Source organism: Podarcis raffonei, chromosome 1, assembly GCF_027172205.1.
Source record: "Podarcis raffonei isolate rPodRaf1 chromosome 1, rPodRaf1.pri, whole genome shotgun sequence".
NCBI lineage: Eukaryota > Metazoa > Chordata > Lepidosauria > Squamata > Lacertidae > Podarcis > Podarcis raffonei.
In genome coordinates this window covers 71,047,810-71,068,258 of record NC_070602.1, presented here as the reverse complement: position 1 = coordinate 71,068,258, position 20,449 = coordinate 71,047,810, and the positions used below count along the sequence as shown (strand labels likewise).

Genomic DNA, 20,449 nt, shown 5'->3' with positions numbered 1-20,449 from the left:
TAACATAAAGGAATACTGTAAAAAATCAGAAGTTAGAATGTCATTTAGCCATCCAGAGATGACACAGTAATTAACTATTGACACTTGTGAATAAGCTAGCACAAATTAATCTTGACACATTTGCAGACGAGTGATATCTTACAGTGAACACTTTGTAATTATATTTCAAAATGAAAATTAAATGACACTTAAAACTAGGTTGTCATGCTCAATGAAGCGAGCATGTAGCTCAACCAATTGGCAAATAAAATTCAGAATTTGAGCCACATGGTGCTTCTGCACCAGCTTTTGCGGTGTCAAGCCCTATACATTGAAATTGTGCTATGGTAATTGCACTGTAGTGTTTTGGATGCCTTTTTCAATCACACCACCATCAATATTAAATGCCATGGTAGTACTTCACTGGTTTCCATAAGGAAATGAATATTCATTTGATCCTATATTGTACTTATAACTGCAGTGAGCTGTGCACTAGCAAATTGATCTCAAACAAAATCAGTCCCCAAATTATACAAAGCCTTTGTCATTTCTCAGGTCCTAGATGCAAACATTTCTCAGGTCCGAGATACAATGAGGCTTGTATCTGCATGATGTATGGATTTGCTCCTTTCACTAAATGACGAAATGAATCTTACACCTATTTTTATTTTTACAAAAATAAATCTCTCTCCACATCTTCAAGATTTAAGAGTAGAAATCTTACAATTTTCAAACACATCAACTTTGAAAGCAGGGTAAGAACAGCAAACTAAAACAAAACAAAAATCTCTGCCAGCAACTTTTTCAAAAATTCACAGTCTGCTGGTACACAACTCTTTAAGAAGGAATTCCCTGGCCGCAGGACAATTGAAGAGAAGGGCATACTGTGTCACCACAGTTTCAGCTTCCTTTTACGTGAGACCTTAAGGAAGGCCTCGGTCTGTGGAGCTGCTTCAGACTCAGCAGAGTCCGTTTTTAATTCCTCTCTCATATATGTAAAATAAGGCCCTGCTTGTAGAAAACTAACATATCAATGAGGAAAATTCTAGTTTAGCTTAGGGTTTTCCCCTCATGCTTTAGTTTTCTATGCATGTTTACAACCACAGTCATTCAAACAGGCAGTCCCCCCACTTGCATTCTGAAGTGGTTTCACTCCAACAGGTTGAGCTACTTTATTATTCTGAAAGTGTAACTCTGTTCTACCTATCATCTTTCCCTTTTTTTTTATAATATTTTTTATTGAACAATTTTTATATTAACACAAACAAAACATACATAAACAAGCAACAAACAATAACAGAACAAAAAACAAGTACCATTTCATGTCCTAATTTCTTAAACCTTACTTCCTCGACTTCCTCTTGCTTCCCGTTTCTGTATTCCAAGTTCTTACAATTATTCAGCGAATCTTCCCTTATTTTACTATAAATTTATGTTAATCATCCTTATTCTCTTTGTCTTAACCATTACTAATAGTAACCATTTATTTTAAACCCAACATCATTCTAGCTGTCATTAATTTTATAGTATTTCTTTAAGTAGTCCTTAAACTTCTTCCATTCCTCTTCCGCCGCTTCTCTTCCCTGGTTTCGGATTCTGCTCGTCATTTCTGCCAAACCCATGTAGTCCATCACCTTCATCTGCCATTCTTCCAGTGTGGGTAGATCCTGTGTCTTCCAGTACTTTGCAATAAGTATTCTAGCTGCTGTTGTAGCATACATAAAAAAAAATGTATCTGTCTTTAACACCCCCTGGCCGACAATACCCAAGAGAAAGGCCTCTGGTTTCTTGGGGAAAGTATATTTAAATACCTTTTTCAGTTCATTGTAAATCATTTCCCAGAATGCCTTAATCTTCGGGCACGTCCACCAGAGGTGAAAGAATGTACCTTCCTTTTCTTTACATTTCCAACATTTATTATCAGGCAAGTGGTAGATCTTTGCAAGCTTGACTGGGGTTATGTACCACCTATAAATCATTTTCATTATATTTTCTCTTAAGGCGTTACACGCCGTAAACTTCAACCCGGTGGTCCACAACTTTTCCCAATCAGCAAACATGATGTTATGACCAATGTCCTGAGCCCATTTAATCATACTTGATTTTACCATTTCATCTTGTGTATTCCATTTCAGCAGCAGATCATACATTTTTGACAAATTCTTAGTACTGGATTCTAACAGTTCAGTCTCTAATTTTGATTTTTCCACCTGGAAGCCTATTTTACTGTCTAATTTAAACACTTCATTTATTTGATGATAATGTAACCAATCTCTCACCTTCCCTTTTAGTTTTTCAAAACTCTGTAATCTCAATTTGTCCCCTTCCTTTTCCAAGATTTCCCAATATCTTGGCCATTTCGACTCCATATTTAGCTTTTTAACTGCCTTAGCTTCCATTGGTGATAGCCATCTTGGAGTCTTATTTTCCAGCAGGTCCTTATATCTAACCCAGACATTTAATAGTGCTTTCCTGACAATATGATTTTTGAAACTTTTATGCGCTTTAACCTTGTCATACCATAAATATGCATGCCATCCAAAAATATTGTTAAATCCTTCCAAATCCAAAATGTCTGTGTTTTCAAGAAGCAGCCATTCTTTTAGCCAGCAGAAAGCTGCCGCTTCATAGTACAATTTAAAGTCTGGCAGGGCAAACCCCCCTCTTTCCTTTGAATCCGTTAATATCTTAAATTTTATTCTGGGCTTCTTGCCCTGCCAGACAAATTTAGATATATCTTTCTGCCACTTCTTGAAACAATCCATTTTGTCCATAATTTGTAATGCTTGAAACAGAAACAACATTCTTGGCAATACATTCATCTTTATAACTGCAATTCGACCTAACAAGGAAAGCTTCAGATTTGACCAGATCTCCAGATCTTTTTTCACTTCTGTCCAAGTTTTTTCATAATTATCTTTGAATAGGTTCACATTCTTAGCTGTCATATTCACACCCAGATATTTCACTTTTTTAACCACAGTCAACCCCGTCTCATTCTGAAACCTTTCTTTTTCAATCTGTGTTAAATTTTTCTCCAATACCTTAGTCTTTAACTTATTCAATTTAAATCCTGCCAATTGACCAAACTCTTGAATTATTTCCAAAACTCTTTTCGTGCTAGCTTCTGGCTCTTGCAATGTAAGTACTAGGTCATCTGCAAATGCTCTCAGTTTGTATTGTTTAGCTCCGACCTGAATCCCTTTAACCAACTGGTCCCTCCTGATCATATTAAGCAAAACCTCCAGGACCGATATAAAAAGTAATGGGGAGATAGGGCACCCCTGTCGTGTCCCTTTTTCAATCTTAAACTCTTCTGTTACCACATTATTTACAATTAATTTTGCTTTCTGTTCAGAATATATTGCACCTATACCATTTTCAAACCCTTGGCCTACCCCCATCCCCCGGAGGTTCTTCAACATGAAGCTCCAAGAAATATTGTCAAAGGCTTTCTCGGCGTCCACAAATATCAAAACAGCCTTAGTGTTTATGTTCACTTCCAACTTCTCCAAAATGTCAATTATATTCCTTACATTGCCCGACAAATGCCTTTTCGGGAGAAAGCCCGCCTGGTCTCCATGAATCTCCTCCATCAAAACTCTTTTCAGTCTCTTTGCTAAAACATCAGCAAAGATTTTGTAATCCACATTTAGTAAGGAGATGGGTCGGTAGTTCTTAAGTTGGGTCTTTTCAGTCTCTGTCTTTGGTATAAGTGTAATGTAGGCCTCTCTCCACGTATCGGGTGCCCTTCTCCCCTCCATGATCTCGTTGCAGACTTCCTTCAAAGGTTGTATAAGCCCTTCCTTCAAAACTTTGTAGTATTTGGAAGTCAATCCATCCGGTCCAGGTGATTTGCCCAACGTCATGTTTTGAATGGCATCTTCTATTTCCTGTGCTGATATCTCCTGGTTCAAAATTGTCTTACTTTCCTGGGAAATCTTTTTCAGCCCATTTTTCTCGAGGAATTGTTGTATGTCTTTATCTTTCTGCGGCCCTTGTGTATACAATTGTCTAAAGTAGCTCTGGAAACAGTTCCTAATTTCCACTGGGTTGCATATGTTCTTTCCCTCCACTTCTAAATTTGTTACCGTGTTGAGTTTTTGTCTCTTCTTTATTTGCCAAGCCAGTAACTTGCCACATTTGTCTGCAGATTCAAAGGTCTTTTGCCTCATTTGTTTAATTTTCCATTCTATTTCTTGATTCATCAGTTCCATATATTGTGTTTGGTACAGTTTAATTTCTCTTAAAACCACTTGCGATTTTGGCTTCAGTCTTAGTTTCCTTTCCCCTTCCTTTATCTTTTCCAGAATTTTCTCTTTCCTCTCATTTTGCTTTCTTTTCTTTAATGTATTTTGTTGTATCAAAAACCCTCTCATCACGGCTTTACTTGCGTCCCATATTATTCTTTTTTCTACTTTAGTTCTTAGATTAATTTCAAAATAATCCTTCAAAGTTTTTTGGGCCTTTTTACAGATCTCCTCGTCTCTGAATAAGGTGTCATTCATTCTCCATCTGAAGGAACCAGTTGTTGTTTGCTTCATCACCATCTTTACTGCGTTATGGTCGGAGAGAGTTTTGGGGCAGATTTCCACTTTCCTTATGTTCGACGCCATGTTGCTAGTCACCCAAATTTGGTCAATCCGAGTCCATGTCATTTTGGCTTCAGAAAAGAAGGTTCCCTCTCTCTCCAATGGGTGTTTTGTTCTCCAGATGTCTATCAAATCCATATTGTCAGTCATTTCAAAAAAAGTTTTTGGTAGTCTTCCATCTTTTGTAACTACCTGTCTTTGTGCTTTATCCATATTTGTTGAAACTACTCCATTCATATCTCCCATCATAATCAGTTTATAATCCATATAGTCCATTAAAGTCTCATGCAACTTCTTAAAAAATTCTGCTTTCCCTTCATTTGGTGCATATATCCCCACTATCAAAAATTTTTCTCCTTGAGATTGAATTTCAATTGCCAGATATCTTCCTTGGTCATCTTTAAAAATTTGTTTCGGCTGCAAATTTTCCTTTACGTAGATCACCACTCCTCTTTTTTTAACTTTGTCTGAAGATATAAATTCTTGTCCCAATCTCTTATTTATTAACAGTTTTCTATGTGCTCTTGTCACGTGGGTCTCTTGTAAACAAATCAAGTCCAATTGGTCTTTCTTTAAAGCATGAAATATATTTTTCCTTTTTCGGGGATTGTTTAGACCATTACAATTCCAAGTTAGAAGTTGCAAAGCCATGATGGGGTTATTTAGTTCCTCCTACAGCTCCCAATTGTTGTTCGTCCTTTGTCGGTGGTTCTGTGTCCGTATCTAGTCTTGAAGGATGTCCTTCTCCTGGATAGGTCTCTTTCTGTAGGTCTTCTTCGTGTTCTCCCAGGAACTTGTCTTTATCACTCACTGTTTTTATTCTTCTTTTCTTCCCCTTGTATTTAAAAGACAGGCCTTGGGGAAACTCCCACCTGAATAGCATGTAGTTCCTCTTCAGTAGTGTCACCAGATCCTTGTAAGGACCTCTTGCATCCAAGATACTTTTAGGGATATCTTTAAAGATCTCAATATGGAAATCCTCAATTCGAAGGGTTGTTTGGTAGTGCAGGTTCAATATTTTATCTCTCTCTTCTTTGGATCTTAGAGTTATCAAGCAATCTCTGGGTCTATTCTTCCTCTGCCTTATTCCCAACCTGAATGCACTCTCTATTTTGAACTCTTCTTCTTTCAAATCTTGCTTCCAGAAGTCAGAAAACTCTTTTGTCAAATAGTCCACCAAGTTGTCTCCTTCCTTTTCCGGCACAAGTCTAATCCTTAGGTTTTTCTCCTTGCGTTGCATATCCTGCATAGAAAGTGTCAGTTCATACTCATCCAGTTTCCTGTACACCGGTGGAAGTTTCCCTTCAACAGCAGTAGCAATTTCCTTGGCTTCTTCAGCTATCTTTCGCGTTGTAGATGAATCTTCCAGTAGTTTCCCAATTGCTTCTGCGTTAGAGTTCACTTTATTCCCGAGGTCAGTTATACTTTTAGTATTTAAATCAATTTTCCCAGAAATTTCTTCAATTTTCTTATTTGTTTCAGCACCTTGCTTCTTTAATTCCTCTAAAGAATCACTTATTTTTCCCAAGGCCTTTGTAAACACTTCTTCCGAAGACATTGTTTTCACTCTTGCCTTTGTGACAGCTGCAGTTCCCGAGGCCCCTGATACAGAGGCCCTTCTTTGCATAGAAGAGTCCACTTTGTATTGTCTACCAGATCTCAAAGTTGTTTCTTGTGAATCTTCTTTCTGTTTACCATCTGCCATAACAAAGTCTTTCGTTCAAGGTCATTCCCACACTCTTAAGCTGTCAATAGAGAAAAGTTCTCAGGTTTTAAATTCCACTTGGTTGCTGAAACTGTCCAAATCCTCTAGAGGGCGTAAAGTCAGTTCCTAAACTTTAAATTGTTCCCACACTTCCAAAAAGCAAAAGCCCTCCAAGTCCCTTTCTTTGTAAAAGATCCAAATCAATAGTGTCCTGCAAGTAACTTACTATGTAGCCAAATACGATGTTTCAAGTTGAGAGTAACCAAAGTCTATATATCAGTTACTTTCTAACCTTTTTTGTAACGACCGTCCTTAGCCGGTTCCTTTCCTCCGGCAGTCCGACCCCCAGGTAGATAAGCAGCGGTAAACAGTTCAATCTCCTTTAAAACAGGCAGGGAATCCCTTTAAAATCTTCTTCCCCCCCTCTCCTGCCTTCTGGGGGGGGGAGTTCTTTACTTGGTGTTGGGTTTCTTGGCTCATAAACTCTCCTGTCAAAAGTTACAGCTTAGCTGTCTTTCGCTTTAATCTTGCTGCAGGACGGAAAGCAGACTTCCTTTTTAATGCTTATCCGTCTCGGTGCCCAAATTCCTTAATTTTAGTGTCCAATTTTTAATGCAAGCTCAATCCTACTCACGGAAAGTTGCTCTTTTTTAATCCAAAATCTTCGGAAGAAGTCAGCGCTCTCCGCTAATGGCGACGCGGCTTCGCTTCGCAGGCTGGGTGAAAGCGACTCTCAGCACCGCTCCACGCACCCTCCGCTGATCTATAGCCTTTAAAAAGGCTATTTCACAACGTCGGGGGGGGGGCAAAGGTGCCCGCCGAGTCTCCGGTTCACAGGCTACGCGCCTGTGACTTTTGAGGGTCCTTGCTCCGCCGTGAGCTACGGGACCCGAACCCGCGAAGCAGATCTCTCCCGGAGCTCCGGGAGAAATCCGCCATTCAGCGCTGGCGCTAACCCGGAAGTTCCTACCTATCATCTTTCCCAACCTATTCTATTTATACTGGAGAAGGAAGCAAGAGCATATAGCTAAAGCACAATATTGTGCATTAAAATTTCTGAGGGTCCTGGGAGAGATGTGCATTGTGCTCTTATTATATCAAGAGTTGATTTTGATGTGCTCTTATTATGTCATTAAAATGCTTTCCCCCTGGTGACTTGAGCATTTTCATTGCTCTCTCGTGGCCATGGCATTTGTGGAAATTTTGTGGAAAAGTAATTGCTTTAAGTAGGGATGTTGCTGAAACACATGTTTAAGTTCTCAGCTCAATGGTGAAATATATCCATAAAGCTAAAGGCAACGTTAAATTCTCCTCCTGCCCCATTAGTCATGCTACCGCAGCAACTTGGATTTGGTAGCATGTGTTTGATGATGGAAGGCATAGTCTTATTCAGACTGTTTTGTATGAACCTAGTAATAGCTGAGAAGAACTAGAGAAAGGGCTTTGTACAACCCCTTCAATAATCATTGGATGGTTTGTCAGGAGCAGGCTTCTTCAACCTCAGTCCTCCAGATGTTTGGAGACTACAATTCCCATCATCCCTGACCACTGGTCCTGCTGACTAGGGATCATGGGAGTTGTAGGCCAAAAACATCTGGAGGGCTGAGGTTGAGGAAACCTGATCAGGAGAGTTGCTCTCAGGCTGAGCATATTACTTTGGTAATGTGGTGTCTGAGCGAGAACAAAATTTAGTGCCCCCATCACCACCTTGAATATTTCTTAATTTCACAATAATTCATTTTGGTACAGTTGCTTTTTAAATGGATCTTCTCAGTAGGTACCCTAAACAACAACAACGACATTAACATTGTTCCCCTTGGCTCAGTGGCCTGTGTGGAGCAACCACACTGGTACAAAGTTGTGGAAGGCTGATCTAGCTACTCCTAAGGGAAGCACTTTGGTACAAGGTGCAAATTAATGACAAATGGAGAATGGTTGATGAGATTACTAGAAAGGTTGTGCTCTGATTTTCCACAAATTTCACCTGCAAATAGGAGACATCCTAAAAGTAGGGCCTCCCCTGCTGGCTCAGAAGCCAGGAGAAACATAGGGAAGAAAGCTCTCTGTCATGTATGCAAGGTCCAGCTGAAGCTGAAGCTTTGAGAATGAATACATGTAGACTTAACTGACTTCAAGCCCTGTGTTTCAATTACTTCAATAGTCTTTAAAGATAGGTTAGTAAACAATATATTTAAACCTCCTTCCAATCTTTTAGTTAACTCCACAACAAATGTGGTTCGGTGAAACAAAGAAGAAAAATCTTTGAAATTATCATGAGGAATAAGTAGGAACTTGTTTTCACTCAATAATATTGAAGCCTCAACATCACTGTTTTAATTTAATGGAAAATTTATTTCTAATAGATTGCAAGACAACAGCAGCAACTTCTGCAACAGCAGCACAAAATCAATCTACTGCAGCAGCAAATTCAGGTCAGTGTGTTTTATTGCTCTCTTCTGATTATGCTTAAATTCCATTTAGTAAAAGGGGAAGCTTTACAACAAAATTGCTTTTACCCTCCTAGACAAGCAAAGCTTCAAATCCAAGGAGGATTGTCCACATTAAAAAAAAAATTAAATTGTGATAAATATTTTGGTGTAGCCTGCCTTTTGTTAATAAACAGGTTTTGTTTGAAAGATACGCATTACTTTTAAATCTTCCTATTTAGCTGTAAGATAAACAGGCATTTTAACTTCTGTGCTATGGAGGAAAAGCAGTGATTCAATTGTTGGTTATGGATTGCTTTATTACAACCAAGACTGAACTGCTTTATATTGAGACAATTACTATGGAAAACATCTGAAGCTATTGCTGTGTAGGTATATAAGTACCAAATCCTTTGTAGGCAGCAATGTTTATCTGCCAGGGGCACCAATTCAAGTTTTAGTGGTGTGTGAGAGAGAGAGCAGGAGCATTCAATATGGTCCAAGGACCCACTCTTGGATATATTCAATAACAGATTGTGAAGAAGTGTTATATTTTGAAAGCATTTGTTGTGGTTATTTTCTTTTCTTTTAATGCCTCATCATAACTATGACAATGTTATTACCACAGGTCAAACAGTCACCTACAAAAAGCCAAAAGGGAATTGTATTTGTACCTTTACAATACATACCTAGCAGAGGCTCCTTTCACTATTTATACAAATAGTTCGATTCATAGAACCAGTGAGATGGTCAGAGACAGTGTTTTCTCAGAAATAAATCACACTGATATGAAACATGGAGGACTTCACCTCTGTGTGGCATCTGTTAGCAATAGCTCTTCTGTTAAACACAGGAAAGTACTTCTGAAATGTAGGTTCCAATCCTAACTTAACTTGATTTCCATGGTACTAACTTTCAGCTGCCTAGAGTGGCTGGGGCAACCCAGATGGGTGTGGTAAAACGTAAAGGTAAAGGGACCCCTGACCATCAGGTCCAGCCGTGACCGACTCTGGGGTTCCAGTGCTCATTTCGCTTTATTGGCCGAGGGACCCAGCGTACAGCTTCCTGGTCATGTGGCCAGCATGGCTAAGCCGCTTCTGGTGAACCAGAGCGGCGCACGGAAATGCCGTTTACCTTCCCGCCAGAGCGGTACCTATTTATCTACTTGTACTTTGACATGCTTTCGAACTGCTAGGTTGGCAGGAGCAGGGACTGAGCAACGGGACCTCACCCCGTCACAGGGATTCGAACCGCCGACCTTCTGATCGGCAAGTCCTAGGCTCTGTGGTTTAACCCACAGCGCCACCCGCGTATGGGTGTGGTACAAATAATAAAATCATTATTATGCAAATATATTTCAAAATAGGGTGTTAGTTACCAAGATCAGAATCCAGTGTATTGGAAAAGGGCTCCCTCCATTCTAACATGAATTTTATTGCTTGTCTTAACCATGGTTAAGCATAATATAAACACAGCAGTTGTGGCATCCCCGCCCCATTCCCTTAAAAACACACACATTTTAAACACTTTTTCTTGTTGTTTTGGACACCACTGCAAGTGGCTGCAATAGCCACCTCTCAAGAACCAGTTCCCAAAGGCATATTAAAATATTCTGTAGCATTATTCTGGGTAAAAAATTGATTCTGCCCCATTCATTCATTTCCTGACAGAAAGCAGTTTGGAATTACAGAATTGTAACTTGGGAGGGATCCAAAGGATAATCCAAATGACAAAATGGGCTGGGTCCAGCTAAATAGTTGTGCTAGAGGGAACCAGCACAATGAGTCCTGAAAACATGATAGGACTTTCCCCCATCTTTCCTCCCCCATCCAATCAGCTCTGGAGGGATCAGGTGAACCCCCAGAATGGAGCACAGGGGGAGGAGAAAGGGTTTTTTTCCATTAGGAAAGCAGAAATGCTTACACTGATGGAACAATTGTAGTAGTGTAACATTGAATTCTAGTAGTATTTTTCCAAAGGAACTTGGAGGATGGGAATGGTACAGAAACAAGTTAGGATTTTTTAAAGACAAAGAAAAGAAAAAGTGATGCTGTTGCCTTTCCAAATTTCTGCATAATTTCCCCCACATCACCCTTACCTAGTCATGCCCCCTCTATTTGTGCTTTAATTTTGACCTGAATGTTTGCAAATTCAAATAAAATAATAGTAGTCAACGTCACCACCACCACCTTGCATATTTGAACATCTCCCACATAAAAGGCAGCATGCATATAGAACAATTTTCATGTCAGGGATCTAGGCTAGTTTTAAATTAGCAGTCTGTTTTCATATGTGATAACCTCACCTGCTCTTCAAGTGCTACAGTCCAGCAAGGATGGTACTGCATAATATTTCAGAATATTAGTACAGCTTTAAATCCTGGCTTATCACAGGGGGATGGTTTCTCCTCTTGTAAAATGGGATGGCATGAGACAAGAAGCTTATCAACACTTGCATGGTTGCTATTAATTCTTGCTATTAATGGTTGCTACCTCAGGTTAGTCAAATATATTGGAGAGGGAGGTTCAAGGTGGAAAGTGTAGAGCAAGTGACTGGCAATGCTGACGAACTGAGGATGTGACTGGCTGTGGGGGAGGTAATGTGCATATGGAAGATGCAGAAGGAAATACAATGGTCTTCTCTGTTCTAAGATATTTCAACAACTTGTCACAGTCTGTGGAGGAAATGTCTGCACTGACTACTGCACAAGTGACTCAAGGTTCTCTGCAGATGCAGAATGAGTATGCAGTGCAGATGATGAAGCAGAAAGACCAGGCTGGCCAAATTTGTTCAGGAATGCAGCTCTTGCAAGTGAAATGGGAGAAAATTGGGAGTCACAAAAGGGGCTCAAATTCAGCTTGAGTAGAAGGCTAATGCAAATTTGAGGAAATTTTGAGTAGGAGCTGACCATAACTAAAAGCTCCTCAACTGCACTAAGCAGTATTGAGAAAGAGAAACTGAGGCAGAAAATAAGCTTCAAGTACAAATTGAAATTAACAGATCCAGTTGGAAGAACACAGAGTCTCTGAATTAGAAGTTGCAGGAGAAGGAAGCGAGCTGGCTGAAGCTAATGAAACAATTAGTGTGCTGAACGGAAATATATCAGAGTTGCAGCGGAACTTAATAAATCAGGAAATGCAAATGAAGAGCCACGAATCACAGAAGCAGGAACTGACTGAACAGCTGAATGCATTACACTGAAAGAGAGAGGGAGAGACCAGTCAGCAAATTCAGTCTCTACAAGCAAAGATAGCCCTAACGACTGGGAGCAAGCAGAAGGTTCAGGATCTGGAGCAGAAGGTCTCCTTGTAAGAACAAGATGTTCTAATGGAGAAGAACTTGGAAGACCAACTTTCCAAAATGGAGCAGGAGCTGTAGCTGATCCCATACTGTCCACATCACCATGCACAGACTTTGTATTGCTCTGATGCTGCTTGAGTATTTTCTCCCCCTTTTGCTCCATGGCTTCTCAGACTGTATCTGAAATTCAAGAACTGTGGGTAGTTGTGCCAATTTTGCTCTCTAGCTGGACTGCAGTAGGAGGCATGGATTTGCACCTTTATTCTGTGCCTGATGTCTCCTCCTTGCCTTCTGTTAATTACGGTACTTATCCTATCTTCACTTTTGAGGTACCTGAAGCAAAATGTGTGTTTAAGCTCTGAAACAGTTTACTGTGTCAAGGCAGGGGTTATGGAAGTGGAGTGTCACTTAATGCAAATGATGATGATGATGATGATGATGATGATGATGATGATGATGGAGTTGGTCTTGAGCTCCCTTCTGTCTACTGTTCATAATTCTAGCTGATTCCTTGCCTTACTGCCTTCTATTCTGGTTTGGGTTTTTTTTGAGCAAAGGTTAACAGGCATGTCACTGAGATCAAGTGACAGTTGCTCTTCCTAGGAACAACTAATCTGCCTCCAATCCATCTTGTTCTAAACATGTTTTTCCACTAAGTTATGGAGTTTAGACACTGCCCAACATTTTGTCATTTTGTGCCAATCTGGTTATTTGGGCCTGTTTAGTGTGAGAGACTTCTGTGGATTACTTCTCTCTCTTGTGTGCATTGGGAAAACTCATTAAAGTATTCCAGGCAGGTTAAGTATTTCTCTTCCACAGCATGTTTGCCAGGATTCTGGTGGGCTTTTCATCTTCTCCTGGAGCATCTTGTAAGGAATAGCTTTGGCTGCTATTGGAGCTGCTGAACCAGTGCCATATCAGGCATGCAAACGAATATGAAGGAAATGCTACTGTAAGGCAGAGAGGGTGGGATTATTTTAGAAGTTTCCAGCTTTTAGCTTGCTTATAGTTATTGAACAGCCTGCCCTATCCAAGAGGTTTAAGGTGGATTTTAAGTCCTTTCCTTTCACCAAAGAGCCTGCTTCTTCTAATCCTCAGAGGATGATCAGGACTCAGGAGACCCTCCTGGAAAGTGTGGGCTGGGCAAAATTGGCTAAAATTGAATGGAAGAAGCACGTTACACGTGAGGAGACACCATTCATATAAGATGAAGGGGCTATAGCTAGGATCCAAAGAGTTTATACACAAACTCAGTGTTTTGTTTTGTTTTTACTTTTGAATGGCTAAGGATCTCCCCAGTAATATTAAATTGCTTTTGAAATTCCAATCGATTTCATAAGATATTTTGTGTGTAGCATGGGATGTTCTCTTTGAGAAATACAAATTCAAAGCTCCCCTGGGCATGTAGGGCTAGTCATGTGGTTCCTTGGATCAAGGCCTGCAGCATTAATTAGTTGTGTTTCTAGTCTTCCTGGACAATAGCCTGAAGCTGCACCAGTATTTCACAGTTTTATGATGTGCTGTTGTGCTGCAGTTCGTAGGCAAAGAACTGCTGCCAAAAGTCTGTTGACACAAGTCATACATTTGTCAGTTCGCAAAATGAGTAGGTCCTTTTAAAAGAATAATAGAAACAAGTGAAGCCGATACTGATTATTTAGCCCTCTAAAACTTAGGACAATTTAAATATGGTTTTGGTAAATGAAATGGAGCATGGGCAAAAGGCAAAACAGCACATCTTAAATATGTGCCCCTCTTCTCTCGTGTGTGTGTGTGTGTGTGCGTGCGTGCGTGCATGCATGTGAGAATTAGTAGATGATGGATGATGGATTGATTGAATAAATAGAAGACAAAAAAGGGAGAAGGGAAAAACAGAGGGATGTCTGGTATGGGATCTGTGTGAGAATGAAACATGGATGAATAAACATAAGAGAGGAGGAAGACAGGGAAAAATGAATGGATGAGTGATGAATAATTTAGAACCCTGCATGATCAGAGTTCATGAGGGGTGAGGGAGTCCAACACTTCTTTTCAGAGAAGGGCCTTCAATACAGATTTTGAAACTTCAGACAGATTCATAAAGGAGAAGACAGCCCTTCAAGTACCTTGGTCACAAGTTGCTTAATGATTTAGACCAGGCATCCCCAAACGCAGCCCTCTAGCTGTTTTGGGACTACAATTCCCATCATCCCTGACCACTGGTCCTATTAGCTAGGGATGATGGTAGTCCCAAAACAGCTGGAGGGCCGAGTTTGGGGATGCCTAGTTTAGACAGATCAGCACTTTGAATCACGTGTGGAAGCTTTTAAGGTTAGTGTTACCTGAATGATAGCACCCCATCAATAGTCTGGTTCCCATGTTCTTTACCATATGTCATTTCTAAACTGTATTTTAAGGACAACTGGATTATGTTCCTCTAGTTTAAAACAGAATTTCAGCTAATACTAATGGCAGCCCTATAAGCTCTTGTGGTGTTCACATTAGGGCTGTCAGCCAGTATGTTTCACTCCAGAGTTGCCACAATCCTGTACAACACAATATCTGACTCATTTGGAAAACGTTTATATCCCTCTGTCACTGGAAGTTACTGTGTCAATTCTGAATGGAATATTTTTCTAATTGTGGCTTAAAGCTTCATTTCTCATCACATTCCCTTCCTACCATAGTGAACCCTGCAGTTATTTCCTTCAAATAGCTAGTTAGATTGCCATTTAATCCTTGAAGTTATCTTTGCACATTGAAGGTTCAGTTCCTCTTCCATTTTTATTGTCACTAGAGTTCATTTTCACGAATACATTTTCCTCCTGTTCTTGAAAGTAACATTCATGCTGTGCAGTTTAATATCAACAAACTTGCCTGGTCTTACTTTATTAAAATGAGTGAGCATGACGGTAAACAAAGGGGCAGTAATATGAAAAATGACAACTGTTTAACTGTCCTTGAGTGTGAATAATTTTTGTTGTACTTAAAACTTGAGAGGCTGAACCAACAAATCCCTTTCCTTATCCTTGATTAACTACTGACAATTGAGGTACCTGGTGAGCTGAATAAGGACTATCCCTTTATGTGAAGTGCATGTCTAAAGATCAGGAATAATTACATTCTACATTAGCCTTCATGGCCCCCACAACCTGGTTAATTAATTTTTTTTTGCTAGGATAATAATGCTAAGATATTGGTCATTATTAAGTATCTAATTGACCTCCTGTTTCAGAGGTGGACCCTTCATTTATTGCCTTCTAGAAATAGGTTAAAGCTATTTGCTATATGTTTGCTGAAGGGGCACTGTCTGGAATTTAGCTCAAACTGGGCTGCAACTGTTCATTCATAGGTCTCTTTCTCTGTAAACTGTATTTAGCACTGACAAGCAAAAAGCAATTATAGCACTACTGTTCTGGCACAGGGGAATACCCCCTCCCGCCTTTTGTTATCGATCATGGAACTGATCTCCTTCCAGTAAGCTCAGAACAGGACCAAATAAAGTTGCTGAAAGCAATTTGATACATCTGTTGGCATGTTACATGGATCAGAGGCTCTGTTGAAAGTAGAAAAACAAGGCTTGTAAGCAAAACTCAAATTCTAAGAATAGCCCTCAACTTTAGTAAGTCCTTAAAATATTTTTAATTGTATATTCAATCATGAATTAGCCAGGAAAAAAAGAGACCCAAGCCCATCTCATCCCTTTATATTTTCACTGCACTGTGCGGTTTTTAATTGCCCATGGGCATGCTGCTGTGATCTTCTTCAGAACTAAAAAAAGAGGGATAAAAATGCAAATCTAATTATTTCTTTTATCTAATTTAATTAGCTTCTAAAAGTTATGATAAATGTACTTAGAGCTTTCTTTAAATGTTTAACTTGATTTTCTGGATTAAAAAGAATAGGCACACCTACTGTGCTCACCACAGAACACAGCTGAGTGTGTATATAATTGTTCTTGCTCAGTAAACAGACTCTCTTGGAGATAGTGGACTCTCCTTCATTGGAGACTTTTAATCAGATGGGTGGCCATCTGTCATGGATGCTTTAGTCATGATTCCTGCATTGCTGGGGGTTGGACTACAGGACCCTTGGAGTCCCTTCCCACTCTGCAATTCTATGATTATATGAAATCCATCCATAGCTCATTAATATTATTCTAGACTGCTCCACAATTAGTCATAGTCAAAGTCAGGACTGGCCTCTCTTCAGAACAGTGCTCTAATGGAAGTGCTGCATTTTTGCTAAATCTGCAGCCTGGTTCACCTGTCTTGGTAAACTGAATTATGATTTATGGAGACTGTGCTGGAGAGGAGCTCAGCAAGGTTTAGCTTTAGTGTGATGTCTGCACCTGTACTCGTGGTTAGGCTCTCTCTTTAGCTGCAGCTCAGAACAAACCTGGGCTACAGATCATGGATAAGGAGGAGAGAGCTTAACCATGAACCCAGGCAGATCCCTAAACCTTGGCTTAGCTGCTGTGCCACACTGAACCGAAAGGTGAGCAAAGTAGGTGTGAGCTCCCCTCTGTGAGTTAGTGTGTCCGTGCTAACCCATGGTTTGGCTTCCTTTTTGGAGAAAACATGGCCTCCTGTGTATCTTCACATAAGTGGCCTGTAGTTTTTAGAAACGGGAAAGCTTAGGCTTCTAAGATCACAATGTGATCCTATGAAAATTGGTGAAAGTGGGACTACACAGAATTGGATAAGATGACAGGAAGGATTCAAAACCTGTGGGACCAGAGATTCACAGAAGATTGGAATAAATATGTGAACTATTTGAAGAGCAACTGTAATCAACAAATTACACCAGCAGGACTGCAAGAAGTTTTGTAAGGAGGAATATATGAAATATTACAAAGAAGATAAAGAAGAGAGAAATTAGTTATGATATTTAAAGGTAATAGTGAAAGTAAGAAATGTAAATTAAGGGGGGGGGGAATGGAAAATTTTCAGATGTGGTTGACGGAAGTAAAAAAAACCTGTATAACATATAAAATTATGTTTTATAATTGTTGAATATATATATGAAAGTGACACATCCTACTACTGTCAAGGCTAGAGTCAGGCATAGGTCAGCAGCAAAAAATAAAAATAAAAAATCACTTAAATCTTTATTCCAATAGAAACAAACCATAGCTCTGGCCTAGTGGTCTCAGCAACGCTTTCTAGGAGGTCTCGCCCCAGTGAAGCAGTTGCAAGGACTAAAGGTCCCTGCCTTCCCAGTGTCCACCAGGAATCCTCCTCACCAAATTATTTTCCACGCAGCCTCAGGCTGTGTAGGTTCAGCCCATTTCCTTTCTCTGCGAGTTCTAGGAGACCAGTGAGGAGGGGAATCTGGTCACAGCAGGAGGGGGAGATTCCTTGGATTCTTTAGCAGCCTGTCTCCATTCTGTCTCTTAGCCAGCCTCCCCTCTGGCCTCCACTTCAGCCTCAGAGTCTGAACTGCTCTCTGCCACAGCCTCTTCCTGTTCACCAAACTCTACCACCTCTCCTGCTGCTGAGACCTCCTCTTCCCAGTCTGCTCCTTCTCCTTCTGACCAATCATCATTGCCCCATCACAAATCCCCTGGCTGAGAGCCTTCTTCCCCTGGGGCTCCCCGCCTGGTGCCTCCCACCACTCCTCTGCATCCAACCAGCCCATGACACGTATATTGGAACCAACCAATGCCCCATATCTTGCTGCATATTTAGATGAATAAATAAATTTGGACATGCTTTTCAAAGTAGGCACATACTCTGCTTACAAATCTGATCTGCAAGCTGATGGTGTTGTATAAAAGTTTACTAATAATGATAATGGTAATGATGTGTGCAACATTCTCAGGGTGGTGGTTAGGGAACCCCCAGAACTTCATGCAGGGGAATATGTTTGCAGAGATTCAGGCTCAATTCAGGCTCACTACATCAAACTATGAAATTTAACTATGGTTTTGTATATCAGGCTTGACAAACCATGGTTTGTTATTACCTAGCAAATCAGAATCCAAAACTGTCTTGGTGTGATATCCGAATTGACAGGCTATAATTGCTGCAGCTGCTTCCCCTCTGATTGCCCCTGCAACAAAAGCAATCAACCATGTTTTAGGGTGATGCCTGAATCCAGCCATAGACATAGTTGAAGTATTATTTATTTACTTATTTACTTCTACTGCTCTTCATAAAAAAACCCCTGAGTCATTAATAAATAATAATACAAAATACACAAGTACAACCACTAATAAAACAATACTCTAATAAATTACTGATCACCACCATGATATGAATGAGCTTGGCATAACCATTGCATCCCTCTTTGCAAATAACAATTCTCTCCCTCCATTTCTGGTTTGAGATTAGTAAATTTTCTTTTAATCTGAATTGACAAACTATCGTTTACACTTGGCCTGGTTTCAAATAGTTTCCAGCTTTAGATGGAATAGAAAACAGTACTTTGCCCATAGCCAGGCAACAAAGGAGGAATTTCCATGTGTGAGGGGAGAAGGGAGCATGCAAGCGAGAGGCTCAGGCATGTAACACTAAACCATGGTTTAGCATTAACTACTGAACATCTCACAATTACATTCCAAGTTTTGTAGAATGTTATCTCCTTAGGAAAACTACTAAATGCTTATCTACTTTGACCATGTGCTTTATTTAAATTGGTCTAAAAAATAATTATGACTGTAGAGTTGTCTTATTTCTTATTGTAAGATATCCAAACAGTATATTGAATTCAAAAAAGGGGGGGAAATGATTAGGCCTTCAGTATCTCTTTCATATGACTCTTCTAATTATAGAGCAGTAAATGGTAGGCGAGCATATGTTAGCAACATGAGCAGCAGTCTATGAAATGAGCTACAAGTTAATAAAATCATCTTGTGGTACTGTTGGCCAAATGTTAGCACACATGTTTCGGAAAGTGATATTTCAACAGGCTTGAAGAATAGGACTCTGGCGCATTGAACCTGAACATGATCTGATGTGTGGAAAAGAGCTAAATCTGCAGCAAAAGCTGAGGTTTAGGAGAGGAAACAGGAATTTGGAAAGGAAGGTTGAGCACGCTTGTTTCTTTATTTCTCTCTTTATTTTTGAAAGTGATGACATCATTAGCTATTTTGTTCACTCCCAAGTTCTGTTGGACATCCCCTCCCCTAATTCCTATAAGTACTATAGGAGTGTATCTAATAATCAATAGCCATTTTTCTCATTTCAATCAGTGCAGCAGAACACTTGCTTGATAGAGAAATGGAGGAATAAACCAGATTAATCAGGGACAATTGATAAGAAGGCTGTGCCCTTGCTGCTGAAAAACTAGCCAAAATCCAATCATGTGATGTATTCAATAGCTAGTCATTACTTTGCAGCAAAGTCTAATGTGGATTAAGGGTGGACAAATGTGTCAATTTTAGTTTCTCTCAGTTTCTCATTTTTCCAAAGAAGTTCAGTTCACCTTATTACCACAACAGTTTGCAATTGTATAAAAACGAAATACACACACACACACACACACACACACACACACACACACACTTATGCATTTTTGTGTGCATTTTTGTCTGATGTGTGTATTTTTGCAAGCATATATTTTGTACTATTTTCATTAATAGACATAGTTTAGAGTACACATTTCTCTAAAAATATTTTGTTTGCATTTTCGGGTTGAATAAATCTAGCACAAAAATTGGGGGGAAAACAACTTATAGCTGCATTTAGGTCCCTGTATCGGTTTGGGAAGTGCAAATTAGTTGGATTTGCATCCAATTGTGAACTGAGTTAATTTCTGTTCCATCCTATTGCATGCATGTAGAATAGAGTGAGGAAAGCTCAGGGTCCAAGCAAGAAGGCAGCTTGGTTGAGTGAGCAAAAAAATGGGCAGGTGGTCCAGCGGAGTGGGCAGGCAGATGGTCCAAGGCAGGCATTCCAGACAGGACTTCACATACTCCCCAGTGATGAAGGAGCTGTGAGCAGTGCAGGGGTTGTGTAAGGTGTAAAGGGAGAGCGTCGGAGTTGGCAAGGAAGGTGGAGGATGTGGTGGGGGCTGGGTAGGCAAGGTTTGTTAGCAGTGTGATTAGGAGTGGCAACCCACAGTTAACAGTCTTTTGTATAGCATCCTGAAATCCTTTTGATGAATGACAGTTAAGACACATCTTTAATAAATACATAAATAGCATTCTATTTAATCATGCAAAGTCCTGCATTTACAGGTAATTAATACATGATCAGTGAACAGCTAGTTTATGTCATGTATCAGGTATTAATAGAAATGGTTTTCTAATATACTTGGGTAAATTGCAAGTTCTCATGCTAGGATTCATTGTATTTATAGGTGACAAAATAGGTTGGGGGTTTTTTTGGGAGGTGTTATATTTGAAGAATTAAGAAGTAGTAGAAGTTGGGTTGGTACCTACAGCAATAGACTGTCATGGATAGTCTCTAAGGATTGCATTGAAACACATCCCTTAATAAGATGTAATAACACTGTCAGTTCTGGGT

General features: G+C 39.8%; 1 protein-coding gene across 17 annotated transcripts in view; it reads left to right on the top strand.

Moving 5' to 3' along the window:
- SOX6 (SRY-box transcription factor 6) overlaps nt 1-20,449 on the top strand; it is a 448,703-nt gene that overhangs the window by 282,039 nt on the left and 146,215 nt on the right. For all 17 annotated transcript variants that reach the window (XM_053392405.1, XM_053392369.1, XM_053392397.1 and 14 more), the window contains one exon: nt 8,640-8,708. In XM_053392405.1, coding sequence (XP_053248380.1) covers nt 8,640-8,708 — 69 coding nt within the window. The remainder of the gene's footprint in view (nt 1-8,639; nt 8,709-20,449) is intronic.